The sequence below is a fragment of the Phoca vitulina genome, unplaced genomic scaffold (assembly GCF_004348235.1).
Source record: "Phoca vitulina isolate PV1807 unplaced genomic scaffold, GSC_HSeal_1.0 scaffold19, whole genome shotgun sequence".
Classification (NCBI taxonomy): domain Eukaryota; kingdom Metazoa; phylum Chordata; class Mammalia; order Carnivora; family Phocidae; genus Phoca; species Phoca vitulina.
The window spans coordinates 7,674,113-7,694,921 of NW_022589722.1; the positions used below are offsets into that span (position 1 = coordinate 7,674,113).

Genomic DNA, 20,809 nt, shown 5'->3' on the forward strand with positions numbered 1-20,809 from the left:
ATGCACAATTTAGGGAAGGAAAAGTAGACTTTGGTCATCAAAATTCCAAACTGAAGTTTCCGTTCTCCCTTATCAACGTTCACTTTGACTAAAACAAATGAGTTAACATCATTAGCATTCATGCCATTTACCTCAACCTACATAGTTGTGGATTTGTTTTTCTGGCACTGAAAGTGTTTTTTGTTTTTTGTTTTTTGAATTATGTTTTATTGAATCTTCACTTATATAAACCAAAATATAATTCAAGACTAAAATATTTCCAAGTACATATCAGCTATTTAAACAAATCAGATCTCTTTTCTCAATCAAAAATTAAAATGCTAGGTAAGAGCATTTAAATCCTAACTTCTAAGTAGAAAAATCCTTTCTTATTGGATTGACATACAAAATCAATCACAAAACACATTCCCCACCATTAACTTACTGACCAGTTTAGCTTCCTTCTCAGTAAATTCTTTCTTCAGCTCATCTTCTTCCTTTTTCACCTGCTCTTTTAGCATTTGCTGGTTTCTCTTCTCCTGTTCAAGGGTTGCCTTCAAGGAATCTACTTTCCCTTGAAGCTCTAATTTCTGCTGAATCAAAAGCTGTTTGGCATCCTTGAGATTTGTTACCTCCTATTGAAAAAGGCCAAAAATAAATCATCCTTTATGGTAAATATTTCCAAATGTAGCTGAAATGTAGACAAGTTATCATAACAATATATACAATATGAGTTTTAACCTCTTCTCTTAGGAGACTCTTTTTTTTTTTCCTTAAAGTTCACTATTTTAAACAATTGGTTAAAAAGATGCAAGATTATTTACTTCCTGCTCAACAACCATTTAAATTCAAGTAATAACTTTACATGCGTGTTTTGATTCAATTATGTGAAAAACTTCTACCCCCTATTTTCCCTTTCTTCACTTAGCAAGCATTCATTGGTCACCGCTGAGGCATCAAACACTGTGTTAGGTTTTAAGAATATATATAAAAATGAATTATATACATTATCTGCTTTAAGGAAGTCATGGTGTATAAGAATATAATGATATAAAAAGATAATTATAAAGCAAAATGGTAAGTATATTGGTAGATGTAAAAGGTAGTGAGAGCACTCGAGAGAATTTAACCTTTCTCTAAGAAAATTAGTAACTTTTTACAAAGCAAATTATAGACAATTAGTTTTTTCAACTGGCACCCTACTTACGCTTATGACAGGAAAAACGTTCAGAACAGATTATTAAAGATTTTAGGGAAGAAAAACTATTGAAAAAACAGAATCCCCTAAAAATCTTAATTTTAAACTCTCATATATTTTTAAGCTTACTATCTATAAGCATAATTTTCCAAATCAATAGCTCTCTTTTTTTATTTTTTTAAGTAGGCTCCATGCCCAGCACGGAACCCAATATGGGGCCCAAACCCACGACCCTGAGATCAAGACCTAAGCTGAGACCAAGAGTGGGATGCTTAACCAACTGAGCCACCCAGGTGCCCCCCCCATTTTTTTTAATTTAATTAGGCTCTACACTGGGTGTGGAGCCCAACACAGGGCTTGAACTCACAACCCTGAGATCAAGACCTGAGCTGAAATCAAGAGTAGGACACTTAACCAACTAAGCCACCCAGGCGCCCCTAAATTAATAGCTCTCTTGATTATTTATCATCTCAACAAATCTAAACTTTTAGAGTTACTTTGCTTCATTCAGTAATTTGAAAACGTAAGGAACATAGTTTCAACATATGTATACAGATACTACGCAACACAAGGGTGAGAGCAAGAGTATTTGTCAAAACGACAAAACAATGTGGCACATAGTAGGTTTTCAATAATATATGTATTTTTTAATTTTTTTTTTTTTTTTTTTTTTTTATTATTTATTTGACAGAGAGAGACACAGCGAGAGAGGGAACACAAGCAGGGGGAGTGGGGGAGGGAGAAGCAGGCTTCCCGTGGAGCAGGGAGCCCGATGTGGGGCTCGATCCCAGGACCCTGAGATCATGACCTGAGCCGAAGGCAGACGCTTAACGGCTGAGCCACCCAGGCGCCCCAATATATGTATTTTTTAATTTAAATGACAATAATACAGTACAGAGGGAAGAACAATGATTATCTTAACATACCTTTATGCTTTCTTGCTTGTGGGACTTGAGTTCTTCACTCAATTTAGCAATTTCTTTTTCCTGTCTACACTTAATTTCCTCTATCTCTGCCAATTTAGATTTTTCATTTACTAGTTCTTTCTCTTTCAGTGACTGTAGAAAAATAATCAAAAAGTAATTTTAAAATAAATACTTAACTGAAAATCAATGTAATAAAACTGTCTCTGCCCCTTTCTACCTAAGTTAACTTGAGCAAACTACTTACCCTCACTTGCCTCTGTGTCCTTATTTATATAATGTGAACAACAGTAAGATCTTTATAAGCATTAAATAGTTACTGTTAATACCATAAAATGAATAGTGTCTGGCCAAAGTAAGAACACTATAAAATTTAGCCAAAACTACCATTCTTCTTCTCGTTAATGCTGTTATCATTACTATTATTACCAGCAATATCTTTATTTAAGGCACCTAGCTAGTAGTATTACATATTATCTAATTTAATATTTATACTAAATAGCTCTTTTTAATCCTCATTTGATAAGTAAAGGAACAAAGGTTTAGAGAAGTTAAGTAATCTATTAGAGGTACAGTCAAAACTATAACAAGGTCTGACTGATCTCTAGCCCTTGCAGTTAAAGGCCCATATGCTATAGTTGTCTCAGAATTTTCTAAACTTGAGGCACAAATCATGACTATCATGTCAGCTTCAAACCCCTGCCCCAACAAAAGCATCCCCCAATTTTTTAAATTAAAGAGACTTTCAGGAATTGCACAATTAAGATATACCAATGAACTTCTGAACTTGTATACTTCAGAATAATATCCTATCAGCTGATGGAAATATGTGATTTCAACTATGAAGCCAAAAATAAAATGCTTCCTAGAATCTGAATTTCTCTTTCATATAGCATTTTAACTGACTTTTAAAGGTATTGGTCATATAATAGAAGGCTTTCCACTCTATAATTTAGCATCATTTATGTAAAATATACTCCTACTTCCCTTAGAAAAAGCTGGCTCTAAATTTTAAGAATTATAAGCATAAGAATTCTAGAAAGTGTTATATAAGGTAGTTATGGAGCTATAAAACCTGTTTTAAATAACCAGGGGTCTATGGTGTGAAAAAGATTTGTTTGTAAAACTAAAAAGAGCAGTAAGAAAATGAATAGAAATGACAAGGGAGCTATTAAGAAGTACTTCATAGCATCAAATTCCAATACCACAAGTACTGTGTCAGAAACTAGAAGCCTATCTAAGGAGAGCTGTTGAAGATAAAGGTGATGCCTGTATCGGTAAGAGGTCTGACTGGATGATTTCTAAAGCCATTGTAACTGTCAGATTCTAGATTTAGTCAGAAAATGAAATACCTTCTCTTTTTGAATATCCTGTAGTGTTTTACACTGCTCCTTCAACTGCTGTTCTTTCTTTGCGGACTCCTGCTCCAACGTAGCCTTGGCGGTTTTCAATTCTTGAATCAATTTATTTTGGTTTCCAATTTGATTTCTGTTTGAAATCAAGTCCTCCTGTGCTAGAGAAAGCTTCTCTTCTACAGACTTATAAAAACAATTTCCCCAAATTATTATATGTCTTTTTTTGTTTTTAGCAAATTTCAACAGAAACAACAGTTAGCATAAGCACAGTAAAAAGCAATATACTATAAAAAGATAGCTTGTTATGCCCTTCAGTAAGATCAGGTAAAAGAGAAAGAACACTAGACAAATCTCTTAACTCTCCTGCCTATGGAAAACATTTTAGTCTAAAATATTTAATAAAACTGAAGCAATTCGAAAACCTTTAGAAATAATCTGTAAGTATTACTGGCTAAGTGGTATTAAGGAATATCAAATAAGAAGGGATCGTATCAAACACACTCAGGAGATATATACATATATATATATATAAACATACATATATGTTTATATATGTGTGTATTTATATATGTATTTGTATATGTGTGTATTTATGTTTACATATATATATATAAAATTAGGAGATATGGGGAGACATGAAAACAAACAATTTAAAAAGAGATGTAGTTAAATGCTACATTACATATACACATACGTCTTACAGGACCTATGATGTCCCTTAACATGCTGAAATCTTCAATAAACAGAAAGGGTTTTTATCTTGGGGAGAAAAAAAAAAAACAACTGTATTTCACAGCTGCTAACCTGATCAAAGTGAACCAAAAGAAGAAAGTCTACCAGACATCTGGGGCTCTATTTCTGACAAGGCCATTAGCCCAGCCTCTTAACTTCCCATCTATGTGGTAGAAGTAGTGCTGTTAGTTAACACCGCCATAGGTACTGACTGTTCTAAAGCCCAAATATTTTGCAAAGCCAAAGCCGGTGAAAAGGGCAAACTTTTTGACCTATTAGGTTTCATTTTGGGGTAGATATAGCAACAGGTGGGTAATGGAAAATGGCAGGAATCTTGCCACTTTCAGTGGCAATTGCAAAGAATCAGCAGGGAGGAAAAGGAACTCTAAGATGCTCTCCCACCATCTGGAAGAAGTTCATCTTTCTTATTCTGGAGATACAGTTCCTTTGGAAAGGAGGCAGAAGATATAATCTAGGAAAGATCCCTGCTGGCTAGGCTCGGCTATAGTAAGCATTCAAAGAAAAAAAAAATAGATGAAAAATTTTAAAATGAAGACCTTATTTAAGGAGTTTCTCAAGCTTCCTGAAAGAGAAAGTTTATTCCTTACAAATAAACCCAGTTCAGAAGTCTTTCTGATATAAATGAAATTTCGATTTCCCATTTAGTGTTCCAGTGAACACTAAAAACTCTAAGGCTTCTTTTCCAAAAATCCTGAAGTCACTAGTCCTTCACTGATCAAGCAGCTAAACCACTGATTGAGTGTACTCTTAAGGTAGACAGGGAGGTAAAAAATAGTCCTTGACTTAAAGAAGTTGGCTCTGAAGCCTGAAAAACAGAACCAGCATGTAAAATGGAAGCTGTACATGCTAGGAGAGCATTTGCTATGTGTCAAATGAACAGAGAAACAATGAGTGTGAGAACTCCACCTGGAATGTGTTTACAGAAGGCTCCATGGTACATGTGGGAACTGGCATAAGCATCACAAAGGGATTTCAAGTAAAAATAATTAAAATTTGACAAAGCCTAGCCCATACAGTTCATAGCAATTATCAGCTAATAGGGGTCCTGATCTAACGCTAAAGAATACCAAGGCTTGCTAGAGCCTGAAGTTAACAGTACCCCCAATCTCGGCCCAAAAGAATTCCAAACTGCTCATGGTATAAATAACATCCAATAAAATTTTAAATTCCCAAAAACCCAGTGACTAAATGTTTAAAATCAAGCTCAAAATCTGCACCATTCTTTTCAGAAGATGTAGAGACATGTTGCTCTACCCTGTCTCTGAATATTCATCTCTGTCATTCAGTGATATCCTGCCATGAATTTTAAATATTCCTTCTATCTTTCTTGTTGCAGGCCATGTTATTTTCATCTGCTCAGCATCTCTTCCCTTAGGGAACTCCCCTCTCCTAATCAATGGTTTTGTGGGCCTATCTTTAAGCCACTTACTCACACTGGAACAGGCAAATCCCTGAGTAGATCAACTACCAACCTTGACGCTGAATACCACCATCACGTTATAGTAGTGTAGCTAAAAAGGAATTTCTGGAGTGTTCTGTGATAGCTACTGTTGTCTGCTCAACAATTTTTCCCTTTCTTCTTTCAAAATAAAACTTAAAATTTTAGTTATTACTTTTTCTTAATGTCTGATTAAATGACATAAGGAATGGTATTGGCTAAAGGTTTATATTTAATTCTAAACTTATTATCTTAGAATTTTTGCTTCACTCAGGGTACAAAATTTAAGTTAAATTCCACTTCTACCTTTCTTCATCAGTAAAGAATAGTACACAGCATAGCCAATTTGAAATATCCAGTCAACAAACATAAGTATTTCATAAATATTCCAGCAGATGGGGCTAAAGGCATAGATCAGGCCAGCCTGTCTTCCATTCTACTGGTGTCTTGAGTACACTGTCAGCCCACAGATGGCAGCCTTGACTTAGGTAGGTGTCATGTTACAAAGTTCTCAACCTCTCCCTTCTCACCTCTATGCAACAAGATCATGTAACATCCCTGAAGCAAAAGAAAAATAATGGCTGATAACCATCTCTTATTCTGGTCCATAAATATCATTTGAAGTTCTCTAGGAATTTTTTTTTAACTTCCTAAGTAGTTGCGATACTTTTGGAAGCATTAATAATAGAATTCAGCAATATTCTATTTTATATTTAAAAATCCTAGTGAAATGATGATAAAAGAGTAAAGGGCTATGAATCAGAAGAACTGAGATCTAATCATGGGTCTGTTATTGTGCAACTCTGGGCCTGTCACAAACCACACCAGGCCTCAGTCTCATCTGCAAAAAGAGGCTTTGGAATAGAAGATCTATCCATGCCTTTTAATAGTTGAAAAACTCCTCAGCAGCCTTATCCCTCTGCCTTTCTCTTTTTGTCCAAACATTTGAATTTTTCTTTCATGTATAAAGTTATTAGTATCCAGCAGTTTTCAAGCATAATAAAAATAGCTGTTAGCTTAGTGAAAGAATGTGATCTAAGAGATCTAAGTGCTGTCACCATGTTATGCTCTTGGGTAAATAACACACCTGTATGGGGGGAAAAAAAAAGTATGATTTCTATAGGAGTTATGCAATCAATCATTAAGCTTCATCTCCTTGATCAGCTAAACATCCTTCTAATTCATCCACATTCTCCATCCTTACTGTTACTGCCCACACCACCATCATGTGTACCTGGACTCTGCCAAGTGTCCTCTCAGCCTCCACACTCAGCCCTGTTGCTCCACAATCCATTTCTTATCCTCAGCCAGTCACTGGCCTAAGCTATAGATCTAAGCATATCTTTTCTGTGGTCCCTACTGCCTTTAGGATAAAGTCCAAACTCTTCCACAGACCTTCCATGACTTTCAATAATGTTACAAAGAAAAAAATACCAATAATTTAAAGCTACTTAGAGAGTACAGCAAATAAGACACTTTCTAAACATCAGGTGGTATTTTTTTCTCATAACAACTCGGTGCTACGAAAATTCTTTGACGCAAGTTTCCTATTTCTCTGTCAAATCATTAGTCACCATTGATTCCTTCAGTTACCTTGTGGCCTATCTGTATTCAGCCCTCCTGTTTCACCCAGTCTCTCTCATTCATCTCTTCTGCTCCAACCTCTTGAATTTAAAGCCCAGTCTAATCAATTCACACCTTGATAAATGGAATTTATGGAGAAAGGGAGATAGCCTCTTAACTAATCTCCCTACCTCTAGTTTACCCAGATCCAATCCAAGCTGTCTATAAACCTCTTCCAGGTTAAGTTGTCCAAAGCACTATTTTCTTCATTTTATTTCTCTGCTTAGACTCTTCATTCCACCCCACCCCCCATATACAGTCCAACCATCCTTGCTAGGCATCTAAAATACTTCACAATTTGATCCCAATCTTTTTTAACTTAATCTCCAAACACAAAACAGCATGCTAGCCAACTGGTAACTGCCTCCTGGCTCTGCTCATTCCCACTGCAGCACCTTTTCTCAAATGTGCCTGAGTTAAATGACCTTCCTCAGGAGTCTCTATATATTCAAATTCTATATATCCTTGAGAACCTATCAAGTCCTACCTCCTTCTAAAGCCTTCCCTATAACAGCCTATGATAAAATATAGACATACTATATTTATACGTATTATATATAAATAACCTGTGATTTTCAACAAAATTTTTCAATAATGTACTTTAAACAACAACAAAAAGAAACAAAAAGCATAATATTTCACCATGACAAAAAGAGAGAGAAAGAGAGGGAACTGGCTGAATCTTCTGGGAGAGAACACAAATGTTCCATTTACCTTAGAGAACTCATACCTTAATGCTACATAAAAATTATCCTTTTTCCATATCCTTTATTTTAATAAACATGATACTTTAATCAAATAGTACTGTCAAGAAAAAGGTTTCCATATATGTTTAGATAATTAAGGTTAAGTTTACTTTGAGTTATAATCTCCTAATTTTATTCATTAAACATTCTGGTAGTCTTGGGAAGTTGACCAATATATAAAGGCAGTATTGCCTGACAAGCAACAGTAAAATTGCTTGCATTTTCACAAGTGGTTTACATTTTAAAAATCCTTAGATTTTTCTAACAGCAGTCTTTTTTATTTATTTCATTTTTTTTTATTTAATTTCAATTAATTAACATACAATATACTCCTGGTTTCAGAGGTACAGGTCTTATAAAATACACAGTGCTCATTATATCACATGCCCTCCTTAATGTCCATCACCCAGTTACCCCATCCCTCTACCCTCCTCCCCTCCAGCAACCCTCAGTTTGTTTCCTATGATTAAGAGTCTCTTATGGTTTGTCTCCCCCACTGATTTCGTCTTGTTTTATTTTTTCTTCTCTTTCCCTATGATCCTCTGTTTTGTTTCTAAATTCCATATATCAGTGAGATCATATGGTAACTGTCTTTCTCTGACTTATTTTGCTTAACATAATACCCTCTAGATCCATCCATGTCATTGCAAATGGCAAGATTTCATTTTTTTGATGGCTGAATAGTATTCCATTGTGTGTGTGTGTACACATATACCACATCTTCTTTATCCATTCATCTGTTGATGGACATCTGGGCTCTTTCCATAGTTTGGCTATTGCGGACATTGCTGCTATGAACATTGGGGTGCAGGTGCCCCTTTGGATCACTACATCTGTATCTTTTGGGTAAATACCCAGTAGTGCAATAGCTGGGTCATGGGGTAGTACTATTTTCAACTTTTTGAGGAACCTCCATACTGTTTTCCAGAGTGGCTGCACCACTTGCATTCCCACCAGCAGTGTAAGAGGATTCCCCTTTCTCCGCAACCCGCCAAGCATCAAACAGCAGTCCTTTTTAAAAATTACCTTTTTACATAAAGATAGCAAAGTCTTTAGATAAGCTTATAATATAGTAGTTAACATATTTCCACATTATTTTACTGTTGCAAATGTTATTTTTAAATGCCTATATTTACTATATATTTTGTAATAATATAAAACAATTTAATTTTTAAAAAGCATGTTACTCCAAAGATAATAATTTAATAGAAAACAAGCATGATATTTGCCCATCTGGACTCAAATCAGTCATTTATAATGAATGTCTATAAACAGCGTACTGAGTTTTTGTGATATATTTTACTATACCTTAAGATCTTGCCTGGTGGCAAGAAGCTCAGATTCCTTCCCATAGAAATCAGACTGAAGCTGTTTTAGATTTTCCTGACTTCTTTCACAGGTATTCTGTAGCACTGACACTTTCTCTTTCTCTGCTGCAAGTTCCTGGGCTGCTTGTATTGACTGCTGCTGTAGTTTACTCTCCAGCTCTGTCTGGAACATCCAATAGTCATTTACAACAATGTGCATATAGAAAACCACTTACGAATATAAAATGAAATCCACACAACTACGAAGACTCCTGAGGACAAATTCAATAGCACTTATGCCCTAAAATTCTTCTTTAATAAAGAGTAACTTACTTACCTTATAGTTACAAACTTAAAGATTTACAAGATACAAAATCCAGCAAGTCCCAATTTAAAAACCAAAAAATAAAAAAGCATTAAATAAAGAAAAAAAGCATTTCACTGGGAAGTATCAATGTCTCAGGAGACTAACAACCACATTCTGATGGAAGATGCATGTCCTAGATGCTTTAGAAGATGATATAATTTAAGGTTGAACTAACAGAAATTTCTACATGAAAGAAATAAAAAAGTCATTACTGTGTTGGAAGTATATCATTTCTACTCCTTGAACTTCCAGAATAACTTGGGAAATTCTACAGGTCATCTTTATTAACAACAAGGCAGAAAAAGGAAATCTTGCAAAGGTCTGACTCCTCTAAACTCTAAACTTGTCTTTAGTCTTTAAGAAGATTCAGGAGATATGTACAAATTATGACATAATTAAAATATATGTGTGCACAGTATGAAAATAAGCACTTGGCTTTTAAAATAAATACACAACTTCAATGCAACTTCTGTTGAAATGAGCAATGACCCCTGCTCCAAAATCCAATATTCATGTCCTTATCCACATCTTACTTAACCTCCCAGCAGTACTTGAAATAGCTGATGATGTTCCCTCCTAGAAACATTTTTCAACCTGGTTTCCAGAGCACCTTGTATTTTAGGTTCTCCACCTATCTCATTGGTCATTCCTTCTTAATCTTTTACTAGCTCCTCTTCTTCTGTTTGATCTCTCAATACTATAGGATCCCAGGGTTCTGTCCCTGTCCTTCTTTTATTCTATACACAGTCTCTTTCTAGAAGATCTCAACTACACTCACGGCTTTAAATATCATTTATTTACAACTGACTCCTGAATTATGTCTCTAGCCCCAACCTCTCTGCCTGAACTCTGGGCTCGTTATGACCAAGTACTTCCCTGACATCTCCACTCTCAATGACTGGTGGATATCTCTCTCAAGCAGAACTCTTGATTCCTGACACTGCTCATCAAAAAGCTGCTACTTTCCCCCAATAAACAGGATCATCTATCCATTTGCACAAGCCACAAATGGAGAGTTATTCTTGATTCCTCTTTCCATCATCTCTCATCATCTAATCTATCAGCAAGTCCCAATGACTCAACTTCCAAAATATATTCCCAAATCATCCACTCCTAACACTTTAGTTCATGCTATCATCATGTACTGCTTGGACTACTGCCAACAGTTTTTCAGTGCCTTCTCTGCTTGCTCTGTTATCTTGCTGTAGTCAGACTGCACCATTCTCTGTTCAAAATTCCCCAACTGATTCTAATTATCCTTAGAACAAAGTATATCATTCTCTACTGCCTTATAATCTATAAATTTGCATGTATATGCTTTGGCCTCTGTCTACTTTTCTGAGCTCATTTCCTATTCTTCTTCTTCTCTCCCACTATATTTAATCTATGTTGGTCTTCTGTTTTTAGAAAATACCAAGCTTGCTCTAGTTTAAGGTCTTTGTACTAGTTGTCTCCCTGGACCTTTGTTCAGACAGCTCTTGTCTTTCATGTATCAGCTCAGATCTCTTCAGAGAGGCTTCTTTGATCACCCAGCCTTTAGTAGGACTCTGTCTCATCACTGTATTTCACATCACCTGTTTAGTTTCTTCCCCAAGAAAGTGTAAGCTCCATGAGAACAGGTTCCTTGTCTGTTCATGGCTGTATCTCCAACACCCAGAATTGTGCCATGGCATAAAATAGGTGTCTAGTAATATTTCTTAAATGAATGGATGACAAATAGATTGGAGGTGGAAAAGCCTGGGATGACTATTAATAAGCTACTGTAATAGCCTGGATAGGAGAACAAAATAACCTGGACTAAGACTGTGGCCGTGAAAAATGAGAAAAGGGGATGATTCAAGAGAGCTAGGAGGCAGACTGACAGGAGGTGATGCTAATGCCTATGGAGGAAAGGGGGTTTGACCTCCCTATATGTTATCTCATAACATCCCATGTCACTTCCTTTTCATTTCCTCCAATTTAGATTCTTCAGGATGAAGAATTCCTGGACATCTTTTTTCATCTTGAAGACAATACTGCTCTTACACATTTTCTTCCATAGAATACTACTTCTTTGCTTTAACACTTTTTCTTCTCACAAATCTAGTTTTCTTTCTCTTTAATCACCTTCGTGGCTCTCAACTAAGCCCTCTGCAAAGTCTCACTAATGACCAAAAAGGCCCTTTGGGCTCATATTTGGGCCTTCATTATCTTTACTCTGACAGACTGATTCATTCATTCATTTAAAACAATTGCTGATGACTTTTTTGTCAAAAGACACAGTTCTCTGACCTTGAGGAAACTCAAATACATTAGTGGGGAATTAAAAAAAAAAAAACAAAAAACAGATCAATGCAACAGTTTGATAATTGCTTTAATAGAAGTAAACCCAAACTTCCAAAGGAGAATACAGGAGGGTCAGTCATTTACAATTCACCCTTCACAAACTGACCAGTTTTTGCTCTAAAATGGGTCTGATCACATTCCTCCCTTCTTAAAAATCTTTAATCCTCCAATATTAAAATTTTAAAGTGGAAACAACTATACAATATATACTGTGATTTGACTTCATCCAATTCTGGTGCCTTATCCCTCCCCTCACTTCTCCATTTACCATGCACTCCAACAGGTAACGTTCTATAACATTTTCTAAGCTTGCAAAACATTGCTAATATTGTTTTAGCTCCCTGAAAATGTCTAATTTACTTTTTTTTTAACCTTTCAAAATTATAATCATCTCCAAAAGCCCAGTTAAAATGCTAGCTCCCTAGAAAGCCAGTCAAAATTTCCATTAAGTTCTAATTTTTCTCATATTTCTGTTTAAGTTCTGGTTTCATTCTCCTTTATACATTAGTTTTTTCTTTACATACCTACTTCCTCATTAAATTATAAGCTCCTTGAGAGTTGGGGGCCCTATCCTATTCATTCTATATTCCCACAATAGATTTCAAATAAAGTTGGTGCAGGGGCCATTGACTTACTTGCAGGATCCTACTTGCAGGATCCTTGATCAGTGGCTCTCAAACAATTATATATATCCAAAATGTGTGTGCGTGTGTGTGCGTTATCTAAGTGCATGCACATACATATCTATACCCATTTAAACATTGTTTGTTTTTCCTATTTCATTGTGGGCCAGTGATAACTGTCACAGACCATCACTGCAGAGTCGACCATGCACACCAACACACTTAGATCATAGTTTGCTATACTTCCATATAATAACAACAACTACTTTGCTTCTATATTGCACTGGGCACAGTCCTGCATATTTTAAATACATTTTCTCAATCTTTACAACAACTCTACAACTCCATTTTATTTAGCTCAGAAAGATGACTCACTTCCCTATGACCATAAACCTAATGTGTGTCACATGAAATTTAAACTCAAATCTGCCTAGCTCCAAAACTTATCCTGCTTTCCATGCTACACTGATCCTCAACAAAACCAAACTATACTTGCCTTTCAATGATTCTCTAGTTACTGTAAATTCAAAATCTAATTTACAGGGCACCTGGGTGTCTCAGTCGGTTAAGCGTCTGCCTTTGGCTCAGGTCATTATCCCAGGGTCCTGGGATCAAGCCCTGCATCGGGCTCCCTACTTAGTGGGGAGTCTGCTTCTGCCTCTGCCCCTCCCCTCCACTCCTGTTCTCTCTCTGGCTCTCTCTCTCAAATAAATAAATAAAGTCTTTTAAAAAAAAAATCTAGGGCGCCTGGGTGGCTCAGCTGGTTAAGCGACTGCCTTCAGCTCAGGTCATGATCCTGGAGTCCCGGGATCGAGTCCCGCATCTGGCTCCCTGCTCAGCGGGGAGTCTGCTTCTCCCTCTGACCCTCCCCCCTCTCATGTGCTCTCTCTCTCTCTCATTCTTGCTCTCTCAAATAAATAAATAAATAAATAAAATCTTTAAAAAAAAAAAAAAATCTAATTTATAGCAACTGGCTATCCACCCAACACTCCCCAAAATGCCATCCTTCCCAAGGTTAAAAAGTGTGCTCCTTATTTTAGCATCCATACACTAACATAAATTAAGTATAGCCATGGCTGAATGTTTGTGTCCCTGCAAAAGTTCATGTTGAAGCCTAGATCCACACTGTGATGGTATTTGGAGGTGGGACCTTTAGTAGGCCATTAGGTCATGGGGGTACAGCCCTCATGAATTAGTAATTAGGGATTACTGTCCTTACAAGAAGAAACATGAGAGATAATCTCTCTCTCAACCATATGAAGATACAGCAAGAAAGCACCTGTCTACAAGCCAGGAATTGGGTCCCTACCTGACACCGGATATGCCAGTGTCTTTCTATTGGACTTCTCAGCCTACGGAACTGTGAGAAATAAACATTTATTGTTTAAGCCACCCAGTCTATAGTATTTTTGGTAAAGCAATCCAAACTAAGACAACTATCAATAAAAACATTTCCTTTAAATCTCATAATTCTTTTAAGATCTCATAACTCTTAAGGTGTCATCTAGTCAAGCCATGCAAAGTATGGTCAATATACATTAATCATAAATCTAAAAGAAATCATACTGTAACTAATAATTTAATTAAGAAGAAAATGTGCTAAAATAGTTGGGCTTTATTTTTTTTAATTCATGAAGTTATGATGCTATAAAAATGAAGATCTGGGGAATACTTGGATATGGGGATAATAAATTTTGGGGGAAAGAATTACCACAAGATATCAAAGCATACAACAAAATATGTATTGTGATAATTACATCCTAACTTATAATTATATATAACACCAAAAATGCACAGGCAAATTTGTTTACTCTTGTTTGTGTTATTAGAAAATTACTCTTTTGTAAAGTGACATAGCAATAGTTATACAGTGGTCAACATAAAATACCTATTTACAAGGTTAATTTTTTTCCTCTAGTAATGTGATAACCAACTCTTAATGACTTGACATATTTTGTTTGTTCTACATAAGAAAGACTTCATTTCTCGGGACACCTGGGTGGCTCAGTCAGTTAAGCACCTGACTCTTGATTTTGGCTCAGGTCATCATCTCAGGGTCCTGAGATAGGGTTGTGAGATGGAGCCCCCATCAGGCTCCATGGTCAGAGGGGAGTCTGCTTGAGATTCTTTCCCTCTGCCCCTCCCCCCACAACCCCCACCCCACTCTTGTGCACACACACTCTCTAGTAAATAAATAAATCTTTAAAAAAAAAGACAGATTTCACTTCTTTCTTCTTTGTTGACCAATTGACATGCACATACCAACAACAATAGTGAAAAGCTCTTTTTGTTCAAATATTAAGTACAATCCATTTGTCAACTTTTTGTACAGACAAGTATTAAAACACATTTAAGAATAAAAAATAGATGCTCAATAATAAATTAGAATAGTTTATAAATGAAAACCATTAAGATGTAACTTAAAATATCAAACAATTATAACTATATGAAACCAACACTCCTGAATTTTTTTTAATACATACCATTTTGTGGTTTTTGTTCTTAGCTTCCCTTAATAAGAACTTATTTTTAAATTCCTTTAAAATTTTCTAATGCCCTAGAAATGTTGCATAAATTATTCCCATACTATTAAGTGTTAATTATATTATTGTATAAAAAGGTAATTTTATGTCTATCAGATGATTAATTTTAAATAAAGATTATCTAAAAACATGGTTAGTGAATGGAAATCCAGACTTATATATTACATAATTAAGTGCTTTTATACATTAAAAAATACTTAGAAAAATTACTTAGAAAAATTTTGAGCATATATAAATTTTTGTTTGTTGCAACTCATCTGTGTTATCATATTATTAACTGCAAAGATTTTCTTTCCATACAAAGTAAACAAATATATTACTACCTTCTGTGAAATAGCAATTTTAACTTCTCCTTGGAGTGCTTCAATTTGCTTTTTCTTCTGTTCAGTCAATTGCTTTAGCTCATTTATGTTCCCCTGAAGTTGCTGTTCTTCTTTTTCCTTTTGTTTTAAAGTATTCTGGGCCTGTACAACTTGTCCCTGAACTGAATTGAGTTCCACCTTCAACTGATGAGAAGTCTAAAAGAAAATAAAATCTGTTTAGCGTTCATCATCCAATCAAGACACATTTACTGGGTGCCTTCTACACGCCAGGCACTACTCTAGGTAGAAAGTACTAAGCCTGGTGGCCACAGGTGATCAGTAGTAAACCAAAAAAACAAAACAAAACAATCCCTGCCCTCATGGAGCGTTCATAACTGATGCTATTCACTATTAGATAACATGCTGGATTAATCTTCAATATTTGTTTAATCTTACCTTCCTTTCTAACTTATAAGTATATATTTGGATAGAGCTTATAAATGAGTTAGACTAGTATTACCTTGCATCATAGAAAATAGGAACATTAACATCAATCTTTAGGCTGCTGGAATGTCTACTGTCTTTCAAAAATATTCTCAAAATGCTAATTTAGCCTATTGGCCACAGTTAATCAGAAAGAATAGGTCCATATTAACTATGATAAAACTAAAATCATTTCTGGCAAATATGTTTAGGATCTGTCTGATGACACTAAACTATACCATGCAATAGTTTCCTCATTTAGAGACCTGGGGCATATTGTGCTACTACCTTGTTTTTACAATCTACTAAGATATATTTCTGTTCAAAATATAGAAGTCACACTGAGGTTCTTCTGTGGCCAAGGGGAACTACAATGACCTCCCGCCCTTCCAGCCCAAGTCATGTTTTCATGTTTTATGCATATTTCATTATGAACCTAACTTGAGCGTTTGACCATATTCAAAGTTACTTTTTAAAAGTTTCACTGCTACATATGGTTGCTTCAGCTTATCTCCAACACAAAGGGAAATGTTTTTGTGTAAAACAGGAGTCAGGCAGTGTAACAATGATGATGATTACAATATGATAACCAATGATAAAGTGATAGCTAACATTTGAGCATTTATTTTATTATTTTATTATAAGGGTTCCAAGCACTTTGAAATATATTAACCCATTTATCTCCTATAATAATCCTATAGCATAGATTCTATTATCAGCCCCATTTTACTGCTGAGGAAACAGGAGCACAGAGAGATTAAGTAATCTGCCTAAAACAAGGCAAGACAGCATACCTAGCAAATGGCAGTCAGGATATAATCTGGACAATCTGGATTCAGAGCTTGAGCACTAAGCCACCATAATTTTGCCACTTAATGACTGGCATCTAAAACACAGGTGGTCTTCTTTCAAGCAACAACCAGACTACAATCACATTAAGGACTTCTCGGGACTAGATTTTGCTGCTTTATCAAATCAGATCTCTAGAAAAACTGCATGCCTGGACTCTTAACTGCTAGAGGTAGGTCTTCAGAGAATAACAACTATATATAATACCCATTTATTTACTCATTTGCTTGCTTATTTTGGATGGAGAGCAATAAAAGCATTAACCACAGAAAAATCTGCTGTTATACAACCGTTAACATACCACTAAATATAAATGCCCATGAAATAAAGAGCCGTTAAAAGATTATTTCTATGGAAAGCCTATCAAGATATTTTTCTCAATCATAATAATATTCCTTAATCTAAATTATCTAGTTAAAACTCTATAGTAAGTTGACTCAATTAACTTTATTAATTATAATCCTTTATTTTGGGTCTTTCATTATAAAGTAGCTTAAATCTTTTTAGTAGTAGGTAGAACACAAATGACAATTTTAAACTTTTTTTTTGTGATCCATTATATTTCAGAGAAATAAACCTCCTTTGACTTAAGTATCAGGGTGAAATTATTTTGAAATACAGACCTTATTATTCTTTACATATTTTATGTTACAGAAAAAAAAATCTTACCTGCTTCTCTTTTTCAAGTGACTTTTTCAGTTCATTCTGTTCCTTAAGTGTGTTCTCCATCTGTACTTGAAGCTGATGCTTTAATTCTTTGCAAGTTTTTTCCTAAAAAATATCAAAACTACATTATACAGTAGATATTTGTAGTAAGTTTAAGAAGTTTGATTTATATGCTTAGTAAGATCCATACATGGAAATACACTAGAATCATTGATGGTTTAGCATGGGATAGAATCATCCATTTGAGTTATGAAACAGCCAAATATTATAGCAGTAAAGGTAGACGGGCAGAAAAAGGTTAAGAGCTTCTATCATCAACCAGCAGAACACTTTGGAAACCACATTTTTATGTCACACAATTAATTACAGTTAATTAACTTGTCATGCTATTTTAAAAGCAGAATAACAAAAGGGGCAGCTGGCTGGCTCAGTTGGTAGAGCATGTGACTCCTGATCTCAGTGTCCTGAGTTTGAGCCCCATGTTGGGCGTGGAGTTACTTAAAAAAAAAAAAAAAAAAAAAAAGCTCATAAAAGCAGAATAACAATCTTCAAGGAAATTTTTGTAAAAGAAAGTATTAAAACAATAAAGAATCACATATTATTAAATATGTGTTTATATTACATATAAATATACATATATATAAATTCATATAAATAAAGAATAATCACAACTTAAGGGAAGATGTACATATAAGAGATATTTTCTCCAAACAGAAAGGAACATAAAAGTAACATACTAATTTCATATATTTTTTGTGATACTAAACACTTTCACTGACCTTCATATTGAAAACAAAAGAATTTTACTTTTGCTGTTACTCTGTTATTCTGGGTTAAAATATTTTTTTTTGAAGATTTATTTATTTATATGAGAGAGAGAGAGAGTGAAAGAGTAAGCATGAGCGGGGGGAGGGGCAGAGGGCGAGAAACTCAAGCAGACTCCATACTGAGCCCAACACAGGGCTAGATTCCATGACCCTGAGATCATGACCTGAGCCAAAATCAAGAGTCAAATGCTTAACCAACTTAGCCACCCAGGCATCCCATGGGTTAAAATATTTCTGAGAATACATTCCCCCATTAAGCATTTCCTGAAACTGTGACTTTTATTCCATATAGTTTAAATATGTTTTATGGTATCTCTAAGACATGGCATTATCTAGAGTTCTAGAACACTCAGAACATTTAGAACATTCATAGAGAATTAGAAAGTTTATAGTACCAGAATTAAAAGTTATCAAGATCTTTTGATTTTTTTTCTGTTTTTTCGGGAAAGAGAATAATGTTTGAACCAGCAGCTACATTCTCTATGAAAATGTCTCTAAGGACTAACAGGCAGCACTCTCTCCCAAATCCAGCATCATACCAGCAATAGACAAAAACTGTATATTTAACTAAAAGTTTCCTGGGCCTCTGGAAATTCTACACACAAACACCAATATCTTTTTCTCAGGTTAAGCAATCCCAATTCTTTTTCTCATAAGAATTATTTAAAATCATTTAAATGTAGGATAAAAAGTCAACAGTGGGTTAAGCAGAAAAACCAGTACATTTTAAATAAAAATCACTTCTACCTAAGTAAACATAAACAACTAACCAAATCTAATATAGCAGTTTTTCCTTTCTGATTTTCCTTTTCAAATTCACTTTTGGAGTTCTTCAAAGAATCAGAAACTTTTGATAAATTGTCTTTTGTTGCAGAAAGCTCTGTCATTAGAGTTTCTTTCTCCATCTTCACTTTTTGTAGTTCTGCTGCCGCTGTTTGAATTTTGTTATTCAATTCCTTGTGCTGCATCTTTGCATCTTGACTTAAATTTTCAATTTCTTGTTTAAGGATTTTTTTTTCTTCCTCTTGCTTGGTAAGCATTTGCTTAATATTTTCAAGGGCTTCAGATTTTTTCTGTAGATCCAACTTTGTACTGGATACTCTAAATATTTAAGAAACAATTTTTTTAAATAATGCATAATTTACCATTCCTAATTTAGCATTAAAAATTAATAATTATTTTTTAATTAATAATTGAGTTTTAAAACTTTCTTGTGTAGCTCAGGAGTAAAAATAATAATTTAATGTCATAAAACCACACAACTGAAAACACCTTAAATCTGATCTGATCATTTAACAGATAAAGATGATTTTCTTTAAGTCAAATAAGTTAAGAGTAACTTAAGGCTTAATCCAGTCTTGTCTATTGCAATGGATGCCCCCCAAAAATGTACATATAGCAGACCCTCTCGTCTACAACAAGGTTTTCCGTGTACCTTAAAGAATTTATTCATTGTGTTAGCCCCCAAGCATATAGAGAACTTTGCCTCTTTCCTTGAAAACATAAAACACATTATGTGTTTTTTAGATATTAAACTTCAAAACACAATTAACCCAGAAATAATAAAGTAAAAAAATAAAAGAAATATTTCATTTCAAACAGAGAAAAGACAAAAGATTTATTTTAATTCTAGAACCTAGCAGATTATACAAGAGACTTGTTATCATTTGTCCCTTAATTTAAGTTTTCTACACCTAAATGAATAAGCTACAAGAATAAGGAAATGTAGATATAGCTTTAAGAAAGTTAAAAACTTCTACTGTTTTGATAAAATGAAATCATGCACCAAAAGAAAAAACACGTTAAAGATCAACCATTTTTAAAGTGAAAATAAAACCAGATGCAAAGTAATATTTCTTGAATGCATACTATTTCTGATGTACTTTATAATCAGTATAAATTTAATAATGTTAAAGAGAGGTTGTTAAAAGATGCACTAGCCACAATTTGAAGTTGGGTATTCATACAATACCAGAATTACATTTAAACTTTGAAATTTTTCAACTTTTATTCTCAGAAACTTACTTTTACTTTCTAAAAGTGGCTAGAAAAGATGAAGTTAAGTGCATTCATAGGATACTGTACCTCACTGATTTTCAAAGGTCTAAATAGAAAGGTCATTATCTTTTTAATATAGTTAAAATTCCTATCAAGCAACCCTAAAATTAGAACTTGATATATATTACTATGCTACTTAACTTTCCCATGAATAATTATTATAAAATCATAAGATTATGTGAATCAAAGAAGGAAAAACAGAAATAAAGTCTTCCATTGTCACTGTAAAACTTTAATTTTAAAAAGGGTACTAGAGGGCGCCTGGGTGGCTCAGTCGTTAAGCGTCTGCCTTCGGCTCAGGTCATGATCCCAAGGTCCTGGGATTGAGTCCCACATTGGGCTCCCTGCTTGGCGGGAAGCCTGCTTCTCCCTCTCCCACTCCCCCTGCTTGTGTTCCTGCTCTCGCTGTATCTCTCTCTCTCTGTCAAATAAATAAATAAAATC

At 34.7% G+C, this 20,809-nt stretch overlaps 1 protein-coding gene across 1 annotated transcript in view; it reads right to left on the minus strand.

Annotated features, from left to right (window-relative positions):
* EEA1 (early endosome antigen 1) overlaps nt 1-20,809 on the minus strand; it is a 127,406-nt gene that overhangs the window by 6,485 nt on the left and 100,112 nt on the right. Inside the window, exons 19-25 of the mRNA XM_032416188.1 lie at nt 19,078-19,408; nt 17,484-17,585; nt 15,504-15,698; nt 9,324-9,506; nt 3,453-3,638; nt 2,104-2,235; nt 429-614 (exon numbers count right to left, since the gene is read on the minus strand). Coding sequence (XP_032272079.1) covers nt 429-614; nt 2,104-2,235; nt 3,453-3,638; nt 9,324-9,506; nt 15,504-15,698; nt 17,484-17,585; nt 19,078-19,408 — 1,315 coding nt within the window. The remainder of the gene's footprint in view (nt 1-428; nt 615-2,103; nt 2,236-3,452; nt 3,639-9,323; nt 9,507-15,503; nt 15,699-17,483; nt 17,586-19,077; nt 19,409-20,809) is intronic.